We start from the raw sequence: 19,579 nt of genomic DNA, 5'->3' as shown, positions 1-19,579 counted from the left end.
TTTTTGTTTGTTCCCCCCCCCCCCAACACGTGCGGGAAAGACGGCGTGGCGTCCCGAGCGCCGAGCCCCTCACGTTTCGCCGGCCGTGTACAAAAATCGCCGGCTCTGTCGGTCGGGGCAGACTCCCAGATTGGCGCTGTTTTGGCTACGCACTGATAAGGGCTATGTACGTACATAGCCCTACCTTATCACGGACCAATTCAGACCTTATTGGTCACCCCGTGCCCATTATAAATCTCAACGTTCATCCCACAAAGTCGCATCATCATCATCATCATCACCACAAGGGAGAAACACAAACACTAACAGACACGACATTATTTTTGCGTGTGTGCGCCCCGTATTGAAACGGCTGTACGCCGTGAGGCCCTTAGAACTCCCTGTGCTAGAATACGGAGTACACCGTGTGGGTTGAGAGCTCTGTGGTTATAAACCGTGTGGGTTGAGAGCTCTGTGGTTATAAACCGTGTGGGTTGAGAGCTCTGTGGTTATAAACCGTGTGGGTTGAGAGCTCTGTGGTTATATTGGTCAGTGCCTCCAGCAGGGCTGATTAGGAGCACGCCACTCGATGCTCGTTTGGGGCTGCAAATCAAAGGGCGGTACCACGACCTTTTGACCCCCACCCCCCCAGCCCCCCCCGCCCCCCACCCCCTGCCCCCACTCCCCCCCCCCCCACCGACCTTTGACGGTGGCGAGGTCGAGGCCCCTGTCCGCGGCCAGCTTGCGGGCGAGGGGGCTGGCGAACACGCGGGAGCTGGAGGGGGCGGCCGCCGCCCCCCCGCCGCCGCCGAGGGGGGCCGCCGGGGAGGGGGGAGGGGGCTGAGCCAGGGCGGGGGCCACTGCAGAGTGGGGGGGGGGCGCTGGCTCGACCTGTGGAGCATTGTGCACGAGTGTGGGGGGCGGGAAGGGGGGTGGAGGGGGTGGAGGGGGTGGGGGGGCAGTGGAGGGGAGGGGGTGAGCGGGGGTGGAGGGGCGATCGGAAAATGATCAGAGCCGGGAGATCACAAAATTTCATTTACTTAGCAGCAGCAGCAGCAGAAGTGGCACCACTGTCAACACCACACACAGCAACACCACACACACAGCACCACTGTCAACACCACACACACAGCACCACACACACACAGCAACACCACACACACAGCACCACCATCACTACACACAGCAACTCCACACACACACAGCAACACCACACACACACACAGCACCACCATCACTACACACAGCACCACCATCACTACACACAGCAACTCCACACACACACAGACAGCACCACTGTCAACACCACACACAGCAACACCACACACACACACAGCACCACCATCACCACACACACAGCACCACTGTCAACACCACACACACACACCACCATCACTACTCACAGCAACACCACACACACACACACACAGCACCACTGTCAACACCACACACACACACCACAATCACCACACACACACACCACAATCACCACACACACAGCAACACCACACACACACACAGCACCATCACCACAGACACAGGACCACCACACACACAGCACCACTGTCAACACCACACACACACACCACCATCACTACTCACAGCAACTCCACACACACACACACAGCACCACTGTCAACACCACACACACACACCACCATCACTACTCACAGCAACACCACACACACACACACAGCACCACTGTCAACACTACACACACGCACACACCACCATCACTACACACACAGCAACACCACACACACACACACACAGCACCACCGCCCACAACACCACCACCTCACACAACACCACCCACACAACACCACCACCACCACCGCACGCAACACCACCACCCACACAACACCACCGCCGCACACAACACCACCACCGCCCACAACACCACCACCTCACACAACACCACCACTCACACAACACCACCACCCACACAACACCACCACCGCACGCAACACCACCACCCACACAACACCACCACCTCACACAACACCACCACCACCGCCCACACAACACCACCAACACCACCGCCCACAACACCACCACCGCACACAACACCACCACCGCCCACAACACCACCACCTGACACAACACCACCACCACCGCCCACAACACCACCACCTCACACAACACCACCACCACCGCCCACGCAACACCATCACCCACGCAACACCACCACCGCACACAACACCACCACCACCACTGCCCACACAACAACACCACCACCACCACCCACACAACACCACCACCACGCACATAACACCACCACCTCACACAACACCAACACCACCACCACCACCACCCACACAACACCACCACCGCCCACACAACACCACCACTGCCCACACAACAACACCACCACCACCCACACAACACCACCACCGCCCACACAACAACACCACCACCACCACCCACACAACACCACCACCACCACCCACACAACACCACCACCGCCCACACAACACCACCGCACACAACACCACCACCGCACACAACACCACCACCGCCCACACAACAACACCACCACCACCCACACAACACCACCACCGCCCACACACAACACCACCACCACCGCCCACACACAACACCACCACCACCGCCCACACACAACACCACCACCACCGCCCACAACACCATCTCCACCGCACACCTTGGCCGGCGTGGTGGCGTCGGCCTCCACGTAGTCGTTGAAGAGCGCCACGTCCTGCTCACGCTCCACCACGATGCAGAGCGGCGCGCCGATGGGGACGTCGCGCGTGCCGTCGGCGACGAGAATCTTGGCGAGGAAGCCCTCCTCCATCACCTCGAAGCCTGCGCGGGGACACACGCGGGGGGAAGACGGTCGTCGGCGTCACCATCGCACGCAGCACCGTCGTCATCATCATCACCATCATCACCACCACACACACAGTAACACCACCATAATCATCATCACCACCACACAGCAACACCACCATAATCATCATCACCACCACACACAGTAACACCACCATAATCATCATCACCACCACACAGCAACACCACCATAATCATCATCACCACCACAAACACAGCAACACCACCATAATCATCATCACCACACACACAGTAACACCACCATAATCATCATCACCACACACACAGTAACACAACCATAATCATCATCACCACACATACAGCAACACCACCATCATCATCATCACCACACACACAGTAACACCACCATAATCATCATCACCACCACACACACAGTTCCACCACCATAATCATCACCACACACACAGTAACACCACCATAATCATCATCACCACACATACAGCAACACCACCATAATCATCATCATCACCACACACAGTAACACCACCATAATCATCACCACCACACACACAGTAACACCACCATAATCATCACCACCACCACACACACAGTAACACAACCATAATCATCATCACCACACACACAGTAACACCACCATAATCATCATCACCACCACACACACAGTAACACCACCATAATCATCACCACACACACAGTAACACCACCATAATCATCATCACCACACATACAGCAACACCACCATAATCATCATCATCACCACACACACAGTAACACAACCATAATCATCATCACACCACACACACAGTAACACCACCATAATCATCACCACCACCACACACACAGTAACACCACCATAATCATCATCACCACACACACAGTAACACCACCATAATCATCATCACCACCACACACACAGTAACACCACCATAATCATCACCACACACACAGTAACACCACCATAATCATCATCACCACCACACACACAGTAACACCACCATAATCATCATCACCACCACACACACAGTAACACCACCATAATCATCACCACACACACAGTAACACCACCATAATCATCATCACCACCACACACACAGTAACACCACCATAATCATCACCACACACACAGTAACACCACCATAATCATCATCACCACCACACACACAGTAACACCACCATAATCATCATCACCACACACACAGTAACACCACCATAATCATCATCACCACACATACAGCAACACCACCATAATCATCACCACCACCCACACAGCAACACCACCATAATCATCATCATCACCACACACACAGTAACACTACCATAATCATCATCACACCACACACAGTAACACCACCATAATCATCATCACACCACACACAGTAACACCACCATAATCATCATCACACACACAGCAACACAACCATAATCATCACCACACACACACAGCAACACCATCACCACACACACTGAGACAGCCACCATCACCACCATCACCACACACACCGAGACAGCCACCATCACCACCATCACCACACACACCGAGATAGCCGCCGTCAACACCATCACCACACACACCGAGACAGCCACCATCACCACCATCACCACACACACTGAGCCAGCCACCATCAACACCATCACCACACACACCGAGATAGCCGCTGTCAACACCATCACCACACACACCGAGACAGCCACCATCACCACCATCACCACACACACCGAGACAGCCACCATCACCACCATCACCACACACACCGAGACAGCCGCCGGCAGCTCTTATGACCGTCCCCCCCCAACTCCTCCCCCCCGCCCCCCCCCACCGCCGCGCTCGCTCACCGATGGTGGCTTTGTCGGTCTCGATCTCGGCCAGGAGGTCTCCCTCACTCAGCTTGTCCCCAACCTTCTTCTCCCAGCGCTGGATGGTGCCCATCGCCATGGTGGGCGACAGCGCCGGCAGGGTGATCTACGCACGGGCACGGGCGTGCGTCAAACCTGCCTCTTCATCGTCATCGTGATCACACACCCCGACACACGCGCGTGTGTGTGTGTGTGTGTGTCAAACCTACTTCGTCTTTGTCATCATCAGCCAGGATCGCGGTGGCAACATGTTAACTACCTCGCCTGGTACGCAGGAGGTCGTGGGTTCCATCCCGACCCTGACGCCTGCTGCTGTATATTTGGAGTTTGCATGTCTCTCTCTCTCATCATCATCACGGTGGCTAGGAGATGTTAACTACCTCGCCTGGTACGCAGGAGGTCGTGGGTTCGATCCCGACCCTGACGCCTGCTGTATAGTTGGAGTTTGCGTGTCTCTCTCTCTCATCATCATTATCACGGTGCGCGAGGAGATGTTAACTACCTCGCCTGGTACGCAGGAGGTTGTGGGTTCGATCCCGACCCTGACGCCTGCTGTATAGTTGGAGTTTGCGTGTCTCTCTCTCTCATCATCATTATCACGGTGCGCGAGGAGATGTTAACTACCTCGCCTGATACGCAGGAGGTCGTGGGTTCCATCCCGACCCTGACGCCTGCTGTATACTTGGAGTTTGCATGAGCCTCTCCCCGTGGTCGCGTGGATTTTTCTCCGGGTCCTCCGGCTTTTCCCTCCACGTTTAGAATGAACATCACCACGTGTGTAGAGCATTTGGCCGCTATACATTTCCACGCGATGATGACGGTGATGATGAGCCACTTCGTTGGGCGATCATTTGTGATGGCCAGGGTCCATTATGAACAAGAGCTACGTAGCTCAGTGGGGCCCTTACCTGGTACAAAATAAAATCAGTTGACGATGTTAACTACCTCGTGTTTTTTTTTGTATTGGGTTTTTGCTGTTGTTGTAACTTTCTGACCTAGCGCCCCCTACTGGATACCTGTGAAGAGAGCTACACGGTAAAAATAAACAGGAGAAAAGTTTAGTTTTCGCATTAACCAGGGCGGCCGTGCCAAGTCGCAACTGCTAGGGGCCGCCCGCCCGCCCGCCCACATTGCCCGGCCAATAGCGGAGGCCGCTCCGCCCCCCCCCGCACCCCCCACCTTCATGAAGGGCGGGTAGGCCTTGGAGGCCCCGGCGGGCTGAGCGGGCGGTGGGGTGGGGGCCGCCGAGGGGGGTGAGGGGGCCCCGGGGGAGGCGGGCGGTGGGGAGGCGGAGTCCAGTTTGTAATCCTTGAAGGCGGCGATGTTCTCCTGCCTGCAGGTGGGGGGGCGGAGGGCGCAGGCATAACGACGCCGTTGCAATACCGATACCCTGCACCACTGATACACACTGCACCGCTGATACACACTGCACCACTGATACACACTGCACCGCTGACACGCACTGCACCGCTGACACGCACTGCACCACTGATACACACTGCACCACTGATACACACTGCACCGCTGACACGCACTGCACCACTGATACACACTGCACCACTGATACACACTGCACCACTGATACACACTGCACCACTGATACACACTGCACCGCTGACACGCACTGCACCACTGATACACACTGCACCACTGATACACACTGCACCACTGATACACACTGCACCACTGATACACACTGCACCACTGATACACACTGCATCACTGATACACACTGCACCGCTGATACACACTGCACCACTGATACACACTGCACCGCTGATACACACTGCACCACTGATACACACTGCACCACTGATACACACTGCACCACTGATACACACTGCACCACTGATACACACTGCATCACTGATACACACTGCACCACTGATACACACTGCACCACTGATACACACTGCACCACTGACACACACTGCACCACTGATACACACTGCACCGCTGATACACACTGCACCGCTGATACACACTGCACCACTGATACACACTGCACCACTGATACACACTGCACCGCTGACACACACTGCACCGCTGATACACACTGCACCACTGATACACACTGCACCACTGAAACACACTGCACCACTGATACACACTGCACCGCTGATACGCACTGCACCACTGATACACACTGCACCGCTGATACGCACTGCACCACTGACACACTGCACCACTGACACACACTGCACCGCTGATACACACTGCACCACTGATACACGCTGCACCGCTGATACGCACTGCACCGCTGATACACACTGCACCACTGACACACACTGCACCACTGATACACACTGCACCACTGACACACACTGCACCACTGATACACACTGCACCACTGACACACACTGCACCGCAGATATGCTGCACCACTGATACACACTGCACCACTGATACACACTGCACCACTGACACACACTGCACCACTGATACACACTGCACCACTGATACACACTGCACCGCAGATACACGCTGCACCACTGACACACACTGCACCGCAGATACGCTGCACCACTGATACACACTGCACCACTGATACACACCGCACCACTGATACACACTGCACCACTGATACACACTGCACCACTGATACACACTGCACCACTGATACACACTGCATCACTGATACACACTGCACCGCAGATACACACTGCACCACAGATACACACTGCACAACTGATACACACTGCACCGCAGATACACACTGCACCACTGATACGCACTGCACCACTGATACGCACTGCACCACTGATACACTCTGCACCACTGATACGCACTGCACCGCTGATACGCACTGCACCACTGATACGCACTGCACCACTGATACACACTGCACCGCTGATACACACTGCACCGCTGATACACACTGCACCGCTGATACACACTGCACCACTGATACACACTGCACCGCAGATACACACTGCACCACTGATACACACTGCACCACAGATACACACTGCACCGCTGATACACACTGCACCACTGATACACACTGCACCACTGATACACACTGCACCGCTGATACACACTGCACCACTGATACACACTGCACCACTGATACACGCTGCACCACTGATACACAACTGCATCGTCAATACACTGCACAGCCATATCCCTGCATTGCCAATACAATGGATGGCTGATATATGGTGCACTACCCACACACGGCGCACTACCCACACACAGCGCACTACCCACACACGGCACACTACCCATACACGGCGTACTACCCACACACGGTGCACTACCCACACACGGTGCACTACCCATACACGGTGCACTACCCATACACGGTGTACTACCCACACACGGTGCACTACCCATACACGGCGCACTACCCATACACGGTGCACTACCCACACACGGCACACTACCCACACACGGCACACTACCCACACACGGTGCACTACCCACACACGGCGCACTACCCACACATGGTGCACTACCCATACACGGCGTACTACCCATACACGGTGCACTACCCACACACGGTGCACTACCCACACACGGTGCACTACCCACACACGGTGCACTACCCATAGTGTGCTACCGATACGGTGGTTTCTCTGAACTAAGAGTGGTCGTGATGTGGTCGTGGTTTATGTCGTGAGCTGTGTGGTTGCGATGCGCGACGGTGGTGACACCGTGCACCAGCAGTGCTAGGAGTGTGTGACGATGACAACGATGATGACAGCGACGACGATGACGATCATGACAATGATCATGACAATGCTCATGACGATGATAACGATGATGATGACGATCATGACGATGAAGACAACGGCGATGATTATGATGACGACGACGACGACGACGATCATGACAATGATCATGACGATGATAACGATGATGATGACGGTCATGACAATGAAGACAACGATGACGACGACGACGACGATGATGACAATGTGATGATGACGCGACGGTGATGACGCGGCGGCGGCGCGTGCGGCTGCCCCACTTGTCCACGGTGATGCAGATGATGGCTCCGATGGGCACGTCCCGTGTCCCCTCTGGCACCAGGATCCGGGCCAGGTAGACTTCCTCCTGGCTCTCGAACCCCACCGTCGCCTTGTCCGTCTCCACCTGGCTCAACGCAGAGACAAAGGCCCCCCCCCCCGCCGCCGCTCCTCGTGTAGCCCTCGCAACAGACTCTTGGAGGCAGGCACCGCTCGCGATACCGAGACCGTCGGGGGGGGTTAGGCGCCGGTCGCGGGTAGCAGCAGCAGCAGCAGCAGCAGCTGTGCAGGCCGGCACTGTGGCGCACCAAGGGGGTGGGGCGGCCGGCTCCCGCGCACGACCGCCACGCATCATTTGGCGATGGGAATTTGCCAAGGTCAGGCCGCTGTACGTACGCACTCTGTGTTTAATAATAATAATACTAACAATGCGATTTAGAACGCGCATCATGTTGAACTTCGTTGGTACCGCACGTAGCCAAACCGTGCTAATCGGAGGCGTTCGCTCACTGTCCGAGAGGGAGGGGAGGGAGGGATGGAGGGAGGGATGGGGGGAGGGAGGGATGGGGGGAGGGAGGGATGGGGGGAGGGATGGAGGGAAGGGATGGAGGGAAGGGATGGAGGGAAGGGATGGAGGGATGGAGGGAAGGGATGGAGGGAGGGATGGGAGGGAGGGATGGAAGGGAGGGGAGGGAGGGAGGGAGGGAGGGAGGGAGGGAGGGAGGGAGGGAGGGAGGGAGGGAGGGAGGGAGGGAGGGAGGGAGGGAGGGAGGGAGGGAGGGAGGGAGGGAGGGAGGGAGGGAGGGAGGGAATTCCGTGGACATCTCGCGTTCTCTGGGTTTTGAAAGCCAGAGGCCTCGTTCCCCACCCGGGGCGCGGATGAGGAGGACGAGGAGGGGGAGGAGACAACTTGAGGTGTACGCGGGAGGGAGGGAAGGGATGGAGGGATGGAGGGAGGGAGGGAGGGGAGGGAGGGGAGGGAGGGGAGGGAGGTGAGGGAGGGAGGGAGGTGAGGGAGGGAGGGAGGTGAGGGAGGGAGGGAGGGAGGGGGGGGAGGGAGGGAGGGGGGGGAGGGTCACCTCTGCGATGAGTTCCCCTTCTCCGATCCGGTCGCCCTCCTTCTTCTCCCAGCGCGTGATCGTCCCGGTCGCCATGGTCGGTGACAATGCCGGCAGGGGCACCTGTGGACACGCAGGGTACAGCACAACGCAAAATCAGCCGCACCACACACGGGACGGATGGACGGACGCACACAAGGATGGACGGACGGACGGATGGACGGACGGTCGGACAGACGGGCACACGGAGAGACGTTCGGACAGACGGACGGACGTACAGAAGCACGGACGGACGCACGCGTTTCGAGTTATTTGACTGCTGTTCTAAATGTCCACGCGACGACGACGATAAGGATGATGATGATGATGCTCCCACTCCATTGAGCTGATATCATTTGTGATGGCCAGGTGGTCGCTTCTGAAAAAAAGAGCGAAACAGCTCAAGTGTGTGGCCTTGTGTGGTAAAATATAAATAGTTGAGCTGCGTAAAAAGAGTTCAGTTGGTCCAAAAATCGTTTAAAATAAAGGAACTATTATTCCCCCAAATATACAGGGGGGCCATGCAACAAAAGCGCAAGGGGGCGTAGGGGCGCGAGCTCGCCAACGGCAACAACCCCGGTATGAAAAATAATGGGCGGCTTGACCCTTTCTGACAATAACAACGGAGGAGGTGTGTTAAGACGTTCACGACACTAAAATATAAACCTTTGCGCAAGCATATTCTCGGTTCTTTCGGTAAAGTCACGTAGAAGGGAAACAATAAAATAATAAAAATAAAACGATAAAATTCTCACGACGTTTCGATTGCAACACAAGCAATCATCATCAGGTGTGAAAACCACAGCAATAACATTTTCTTTGTGTAGTGAAATTTTTCTTGCTGTGGTTTTCACACCTGATGATGATTGCTTGTGTTGCAATCGAAACGCAGTGAGAATTGTATTGTTTAAATCTTAATTATTTCCCTTCTACGTGACTTTACCGAAAGAACCAAGAATATTAGTATTTTGTAAACGTGACACTTTTTTTTACTGTTTGGCCGTGTTGGGTGGTGGAGGGCTATGAAACATTTATAAATAACGCGATCTAACCGAAAACACCTTTATTATGAATATAATAGCAATACACCACCATTCGCCACGTCACCACTGCGCCTGTCTTCGGCCAGGTGCACTTTAAGTGTCGAAGGCTCGCTGACAGGAGGTCACGTGACAGACCCAGCAGGTGCCATAGGTTGGCCGATGGAGATGACTGGCAGATGCAATAAAATAATAAAAAATATAAAGAATAAAAATTATCATGACGTTTCGACTGCAACACAAGCAATCATCATCAGGTGTGAAAACCACAGCAAGAAAATTTTGATTGCTTTTGTTGCAGTCGAAACGTCGTGAGAATTTTTATTGTTTTATATATTTTTATTTTTTTATTGTTTCCCTTCTACGTGGTGACTTTACCGAAAGAACCAAGAATGTGAATCCCTGCAGCCACGAAAGCTTTAACTCAAACCTTGCGCAAGCAATCAAGTACCGCGCATTAACCAGACGCACATGCTCCAGCAACACGTGCGGTGTCTCTGAAACTGATTTTATTGCCAGAAAATGAGTAAAACCTATTATTATTATTGCTATACGCTGGCAGGAGAAAGGGGTCGCACGGTGCAACACCCCACGGCTGCAGATTCAAATGACGGCAGGGAGCTACTTCTGAGGTCACTTTAAAAAGTCCTCTGCACAATAGAGGTCATACAATGACCTCTGCACGATAGAGGTCATGTATGACCTCTCTTACACAATAGGTCATGTAGGTCATATAACCCCTCTGCACGATAGAGGTCATACTATGAATGGACCTGAAAACTAAATTTCCCTGCACGGAGAGTCTGGAGTGCCCCAGAAGTTTGGCAAATCCATCACGACGATAAATCCATCCGATGATCAGTGTTCGCTTGGCTTTAAATAGAGATGCAGCTGCCAGAGTGGTGTTGGCGGTCAACACACTGTTGTAAGGTTCAGCACGCTGGTGTAACGGTCAACACACTTTGTAAGACTCAGCGCGCTGGTGTAACGGTTAACACGCTGTGTAAGACTCAGCACGCTGGTGTAACGGTTAACACGCTGTTTAAGACTCAGCACGCTGGTGTAACGGTCAACACACTGTGTAAGGTTCAGCACGCTGGTGTAAGACTCAACACACTGTGTAAGACTCAGCGTGCTGGTGTAAGACTCAACACACTGTGTAAGACTCAGCACGCTGGTGTAACGGTCAACACGCTGTGTAAGGTTTAGTGCGCTGGTGTAACGGTTAACACACTGTGTAAGACTCAGCACGCTGGTGTAACGGTCAACACACTGTGTAAGACTCAGCGTGCTGGTGTAAGACTCAACACACTGTGTAAGGTTCAGCACGCTGGTGTAACGGTCAACACGCTGTGTAAGGTTCAGCACGCTGGTGTAACGGTCAACACGCTGTCTTAGACTCGGCACGCTGGTGTAACGGTTAACACGCTGTGTAAGACTCAGCGTGCTGGTGTAACGGTCAACACGCTGTGTAAGGTTCAGCACGCTGGTGTAACGGTTAACACGCTGTGTAAGACTCAGCACGCTGGTGTAACGGTCAACACACTGTGTAAGACTCAGTGCGCTGGTGTAACGGTTAACACGCTGTGTAAGGTTCAGCACGCTGGTGTAACGGTTAACACGCTGTGTAAGACTCAGCACGCTGGTGTAACGGTCAACACACTGTGTAAGACTCAGTGCGCTGGTGTAACGGTTAACACGCTGTGTAAGGTTCAGCATGCTGGTGTAATGGTTAACACGCTGTGTAAGGTTCAGCACGCTGGTGTAACAGTCAACACACTGTGTAAGACTCAGCACGCTGGTGTAACGGTCAACACGCTGTGTAAGGTTCAGCACGCTGGTGTAAGACTCAGCATGCTGGTGTAATGGTCAACACGCTGGTGTTAAGGTTACCACACTGGACTTGTATGTCACGGCACTGCAGCTGAACTTCATTTGCACCGCACGTAGCCAACCTCACTAATCAGAGGTGCAGCAGGTCGCGAGCGGTGGAGTAAGACGTGGGTACTCCCACCTCTTGAAAGACATCTGGCCCGCGTGGACGCGTTGGCTAAATACGCTCTCTAGAGCGCCTTCCTAGTGGGAATGTCCTAGAGCAGAGGCCTTCTCACCAGCGGGGATGTTAACTCCCTCGCCTTGCATACAGGAGGTCGTGGGTTCGATCCCGACCCTGACGATGCCTGCTGCTGTATATTTGGAGTTTGCATGTCTCTCTCTCTCTCTCTCATCATCACGGTGGCTAGGAGATGTTAACTACCTCGCCTGGTATACAGGAGGTCGTGGGTTCGATCCCGATCCCGACGATGCCTGCGGCTGTATATTTGGAGTCTGCGTCTCTCTCTCTCTCTCGCCATGGTTGGCCGTGTGGATTTTTATCCGGGCCCTCCATTTTTTTTCCCCCTCCACATTTAGAGTCGGCGCCACACGTCCAGAGCGGTGTTCTCCGCTAGCAAGGCCACTTCGGGCCGCCGGTGGCCTTTAGAACGACCCCTGGCCTTGCGGCCTCCACCGATAATACGCAACAAGTGAAAACACCCCACAGCCGCCACCATCATCATCATCATCGTCGTCGTACTGGCGTCAAAGCCACAATGGTTTCAAATGCGTGATGTCTTATAGGCGAAAGTGTCCCCCACCCACCCACCCGCCACCGCCCCCTCTGAAAATGAGTGAAGAACGCTTGTACTTGGCTGCTGCTGCTGCTGTACATTTCCACGCCACGGTGATGACACGGTTTACCCACGTATTCTTGCATAGGGAAATTGAGTTCAGGTCCATGCGGCGTTCAGGCGCTTCAACGACGGGCAACAACAACGACGACAAAACAACATTCTATTTGTTTGTGTTTCTCCTTGCGATGGGAGACTTTGTAGGATGAACATTGAGATTCGTAAGGGGTTACGGGGTGACCAATAAGGTCTGAATTGGTCGGTAATAACGGTCGGGGATGATGATAAGTCACTTGGCCGAGCTATCATTTGTGACGGCCAGGTCTGCGCTACTGAAAAAGAGATTCTACGGAGCTCAGTGCCGACCTCACCGGGGAAAAATTCACACGACCTCCTGCGTACAGGGGGAGGGAGTTAACATCTCGCCACTGGCCGGCGCACCCTGGAATGCGGCCTGGGAATGCGTTACAGCTAGGGAGGTGGGTGAGGGAGGGTGGGAGGGGACGAGAGGGACACTGGGTGGGAGGGAGGGGAGGGAGGGGAGGGAGGGAGAGGAGGGAGGGAGGGAGGGGGGGGTGGAGGGAGGTGGGAGGGGAAGGGAGGAACACAGGGAGAGGAGGGAGGGATGGAGAGGAGGGAGGGAAGGGGAGGGACGCAGGGAGGGCGGGAGAGAGGGAGAGGAGGGAGGGTGGGAGGGAGGGATGCAGGGAGGGAGGGGAGGGGAGAGGAGGGAGGGAGGGCGGGAGAGAGGGAGAGGAAGGAGGGAGGGCAGGGAGGGAGGCAGGGGAGAGAGGAGAGGAGGGAGGGGAGGGAGGGGAGGGAGGAGGGGAGGGAGGGCGGGAGAGAGGGAGAGGAAGGAGGGAGGGCAGGGAGGGAGGCAGGGGAGAGAGGAGGGGAGGGAGGGGAGGAGGGGAGGGAGGAGGGGAGGGGAGGGGAGGGAGGGTGGGAGGGCGGGGAGAGAGGGAGGCGAGGGAGAGGAAGGAGGGAGTCAGGGAGAGAGGAGGGGAGGGAGGTGGGAGGGAAGGGGAGGGACGCAGGGGGGAAGGAGAGAGGGAGGCGAGGGAGAGAGGAGGGGAGGGCAAGAAGAGAGTGAATGTGGTGGGTGGCGCTGCACGTGACCAACACGTCCCGGGCATGCTGCGGTTTGAGCGAACCGCGACACGAGCTGCGACAAGACGACTCTTACTCTAACCAGCTCAGGTCCACGCTGAGCTCAACGCGGTGGCACTGCCGTCCACCGCGTGGGAATTAAAGGTATCAGCCAAATATGAGAATATTTATTCATGCAACTGGAGGAATCCGATGAGCTATTAAGCTCTTTAGCTGCAGACCACTTTTCGTCTCACAGACGTCCCGCTTGGGGCACGGGGGGGGGGTCAGAGCGTTACAACGACGCACTATACCAACACACGATAGCAGTGCAAAGTGTGTGGGATTCATACCTGTCAACCCCTTACCTGTCAACCCCTTACCTGTCAACCCCTTACCTGTCAACCCCTTACCCGTCAACCCCTTACCCGTCAACCCCTTACCCGTCAACCCCTTACCCGTCAACCCCTTATCTGTCAACCCCTTACCCGTCAACCCCTTACCTGTCATTACCTTACCTGTCAACCCCTTACCTGTCACCCCCTTATCTGTCACCCCCTTACCCGTCAACCCCTTACCCGTCAACCCCTTATCTGTCATTACCTTACCTGTCAAACCCTTACCTGTCACCCCCTTATCTGTCACCCCCTTACCCGTCAACCCCTTACCTGTCAACCCCTTACCTGTCAACCCCTTATCTGTCAACCCCATACCCGTCAACCCCTTACCCGTCAACCCCTTACCTGTCATTACCTTACCTGTCAACCCCTTACCTGTCAACCCCTTACCTGTCAACCCCTTAACCGTCAACCCATACCTGTCAACCCCATACCTGTCACCCCCTTACCTGTCACCCCCTTACCTGTCAACCCCTTACCTGTCAACCCCTTACCTGTCAATCCCATACCTGTCAACCCCTTACCTGTCAACCCCTTAACCATCAAAGTCATACCCGTCAACCCCCTTACCTGTCAACCCCATACCTGTCAACCCCTTACCTGTCAACCCCTTAACCGTCAACCCATACCTGTCAACCCCATACCTGTCAACCCCATACCTGTCACCCCCTTACCTGTCAACCCCTGACCAGTGCCTACCTTATTGATCACTCGGTGCCCTTATAAATCTCAACGTTCCTCCTACAAAGTCCCATCGCAAGGGAGAAACACAAACAAGAAGACAATTATTACCGTAATATTTGTTTCTCGTCATTTAAACCGGCTGTACGCCGTATGGAACTGAAAAGTAAATTTCCCTGCACAATAATACAGGGTAACTGTATGGGTTGACACGCTATGCTCTCTTAGACCACGTGTTCATCTTCTTCCCGTCTCTCAACTGCATTCACAGCGTGTGCCATGTTCTTGATTATTTCGATAAAGTCACGGAGAAGGGAAGAATATGAATCCCTGCAGTCACGAACGCTTAAAAGCGCGTGCCATGTTAATGCCTCCGACCATCGGAGACCGACACCAAGAGTTGAGACTCAATGGGGGAAACACACGGGGCAACATCGCCCCCTAGAGGCAGATGACGCCTGATGGTGAGATGCCTCCATTACCCCGACTACCACTTACCCCGATGTCGCTACCCCCCCCTGTCTCTACCCCCCCTGTCTATACCCCCTGTCTCTACCCCCTGTCTCTACCCCCCTGTCACTACCCCCCTGTCACTACCCCCTGTCTCTACCCCCCCTGTCTCTACCCCCTGTCTCTACCCCCTGTCTCTACCCCCTGTCTCTACCCCCTGTCACTACCCCCCTGTCACTACCCCCTGTCTCTACCCCCCTGTCACTACCCCCTGTCTCTACCCCCCCTGTCTCTACCCCCTGTCTCTACCCCCCTGTCTCTACCCCCCCTGTCTCTACCCGCCCGTCTCTACCCCCCCCGTCTCTACCCCTCCTGTCTCTACCCCCTGTCTCTACCCCCCTGTCTCTACCCCCTGTCTCTACCCCCCTGTCACTACCCCCCTGTCACTACCCCCTGTCTCTACCCCCCCCTGTCTCTACCCCCTGTCTCTACCCCTGTCTCTACCCCCCTGTCTCTACCCCCTGTCACTACCCCCTGTCACTACCCCTGTCTCTACCCCCTGTCACTACCCCTGTCTCTACCCCCCTGTCTCTACCCCCTGTCTCTACCCCCTGTCTCTACCCCCCCTGTCTCTACCCGCCCCGTCTCTACCCCCCCCGCCTCTACCCCTCCTGTCTCTACCCCCTGTCTCTACCCCCTGTCTCTACCCCCTGTCTCTACCCCCCCTGTCTCTACCCCCTGTCTCTACCCCCCTGTCTCTACCCCCCCTGTCTCTACCCGCCCCGTCTCTACCCCCCCGCCTCTACCCCTCCTGTCTCTACCCCTGTCTCTACCCCCCGCCTCTACCCCTCCTGTCTCTACCCCCTGTCTCTACCCCCTGTCACTACCCCCTGTCTCTACCCCCTGTCTCTACCCCCCCTGTCTCTACCCCCCTGTCTCTACCCCCCTGTCTCTACCCCCCTGTCACTACCCCTGTCTCTACTCACCAGCTGGTGAGGAGGCAGCGAGTATCCCCGCACGAAGGAGCGCTGCGTGAGCGAGGCGGGCAGCACGAGGAGGAGGCCGCGGCCTTGGTGCCCGGGGCCGCGCTGAGGCCTCGGGGCGGCGCTCCCGGCGGCCGCGGCCCTGAGGCGGCCGCTGCCGCCGCCCGCGGCCGACGAGGCGAGGCGCCGCGCCCCGACGCCCCGCGACCTCAGGCCGCTGCCCGCCGAGCGAAGGAGCAGCAGCAACATCGCGGCTGTGGTGGTGGTGGTTGTAGGAGTTGAAGGTGGTAGTGGTGGTTGTAGGAGGTGGAGGTGGAGGTGGCGGTGTTGGTGACAGCACAGTAAAGAGGAGGTGTTGGTGGTGTTGGTGACAGCACAGTAAAGAGGTGGTGGTGGTGTTGGTGACAGCACAGTAAAGAGGAGGTGGTGGTGGTGTTGGTGACAGCACAGTAAAGAGGAGGAGGAGATGGTGGTGTTGGTGACAGCACAGTAAAAAAGAGGTGGTGTAGGTGACAGCACAGTAAAGAGGTGGTGGCGGTGTTGGTGCAGCCGGTAAAGAGGTTGGAGGTGGTGGCGTTGGGGTTTCCGAGTGTCCTCCACGGCAGCCCGGCGCCCCTCCACAGGCGCGTGACGTCACTCGATCTCCCTCGCCCACGCGGGCTGAGGCGTTGCGGCCATCTTGTGTGGGGGAGAGAGTGGCACTGTGGTGATGTCTCCCCCCACTCACCCCCACCCACCTACCCCCCCCCACCCACCTACCCCCCCCACCCACCTACCCCCCCCACCCACCTACCCCCCCACCCACCTACCCCCCCCACCCACCTACCCCCCCCACCCACCTACCCCCCCCACCCACCTACCCCCCCCACCCACCTACCCCCCCACCCACCTACCCCCCCCACCCACCTACCCCCCCCACCCACCTACCCCCCCACCCACCTACCCCCCCACCCACCTACCCCCCCCACCCACCCCCCCCCACCCACCTACCCCCCCCACCCACCTACCCCCCCACCCACCTACCCCCCCCACCCACCTACCCCCCCACCCACCTACCCCCCCCACCCACCTACCCCCCCCACCCACCTACCCCCCCCACCCACCTACCCCCCCCACCCACCTACCCCCCCCCACCCACCTACCCCCCCCACCCACCTACCCCCCCCCACCCACCTACCCCCCCCACCCACGTGTTTCAAAGAGGTGACGTCACGCGCCCTCCAGTCCCACCCCTACGTAAGATGGCCGCCGTCACCACTTTCCTCAATACGGGGGTGTCAGAAGTCGCCCTGGAGGGTTTTTAACTAAAAACCAACAAACATTTACAAACATTTAAAAACACTAACAAACACTAACAAACATTAATGAACATAACAAACACTATTAAACATAAACAAACACTAAGAAAAAATATAAACACTAACAAACATTACAAACACGAACAAACATTACAAATATTAAACAAACTTTAGAAAACACCTTAATTCGATCCTGTTTATACAACATTGCGTTTGCTTCATCAATCTGTCTCGGATTTTTTGTAATTAATCGATAGTGATGCCAACATGAATAATCAACGCAATCAGATAATCGCTGATTGGAACAGGGCCCAGTTCACTGCGTTCATCGTTCCTGATATTAATCGATAAATTGATACCACCCCCCACCTCCCGTGTGATCAAGTCCCATTGGCGCTTATATAAAATCTCAATCAGAATATTGATCTTGGAGAAACCCGATGAGCTATAAAGCTCTTTTTCTAGGGGTGGGGGGGGGGTCAGACATTTGTGACGATGTGTGACGAGGGGAGGGGGAGGGTTGAGAAATGTGACGTCACGTAAAAATGCGCAACTTTAAATAAATATAGGATTGTTATAACAACACTAATTGTTACACTCCTACAACATCAGAGTGCAGCGCTACATTTAATACGCACTACAAGGACAATAGTTTAAAGCGATTTGAAACACGTTTTATTTTCAAAATGGAAATGTGTTGAGGTGCAACTGACGACGCTGACACGGTTCTTGAGTAGGGGCGGATGCGAAGGTTTATTAAGGGTTACTGCCGGTAACTTATTAAAGGCTTACGCCTAACAGGTGACAACCCTAATATCTCCCCAGGGGAAAGGGTACTGGGAAGGTCTCTAGCTCCACCCAGGCTAGACCGTGATCTTCCCCCAGCACCGACCGAGGGATCATCCAACTCGGTCGGCCGGGTGAAGTATCACTCTAGCCTGACGCTGATTCCCCCTACCCTCGACCCCGACCCCATAACTCTCTCCGTTCCTGGCCCTTCGCGACGACCCCCTCTACGTCACGGGTTCCCCCTTATATATCCCCGTAATCTCTGACGTCATCCATTCTCACCCCCCTGAGTGACATGACGTCCTCCACTACTCATCTCCATTACCCCTCCCCCCCCCCCCCCCCCATGAAAAAAACCCAGCTGACCCGGCTGCAACAATTATGCGAGAGGAGTCCATCTGGCGTGAAGCCACCGTGACCAGGAACCCCAGGGACCCCGGCTGCTAGCAGAA

At 55.5% G+C, this 19,579-nt stretch overlaps 1 protein-coding gene across 1 annotated transcript in view; it reads right to left on the bottom strand.

Annotated features, from left to right (window-relative positions):
• Positions 1-17,675, bottom strand: part of DLAT (dihydrolipoamide S-acetyltransferase) — a 44,031-nt gene extending 26,356 nt beyond the window's left edge. Inside the window, exons 1-7 of the mRNA XM_076053719.1 lie at positions 17,044-17,675; positions 9,713-9,814; positions 8,636-8,760; positions 5,842-5,995; positions 4,642-4,768; positions 2,642-2,802; positions 681-870 (exon numbers count right to left, since the gene is read on the bottom strand). Coding sequence (XP_075909834.1) covers positions 681-870; positions 2,642-2,802; positions 4,642-4,768; positions 5,842-5,995; positions 8,636-8,760; positions 9,713-9,814; positions 17,044-17,289 — 1,105 coding nt within the window. The 5' untranslated portion in view covers positions 17,290-17,675. The remainder of the gene's footprint in view (positions 1-680; positions 871-2,641; positions 2,803-4,641; positions 4,769-5,841; positions 5,996-8,635; positions 8,761-9,712; positions 9,815-17,043) is intronic.
• Positions 17,676-19,579: the final 1,904 nt, after the last annotated feature.

This window comes from Petromyzon marinus, chromosome 62 (assembly GCF_048934315.1).
Source record: "Petromyzon marinus isolate PM22_M1 ecotype Great Lakes invasive population chromosome 62, UKy_Petmar_22M1.pri1.0, whole genome shotgun sequence".
Lineage (NCBI taxonomy): Eukaryota > Metazoa > Chordata > Hyperoartia > Petromyzontiformes > Petromyzontidae > Petromyzon > Petromyzon marinus.
The sequence above is the reverse complement of the archived record's forward strand: the minus strand, read 5'-3'. Positions and strand labels throughout refer to the sequence as shown.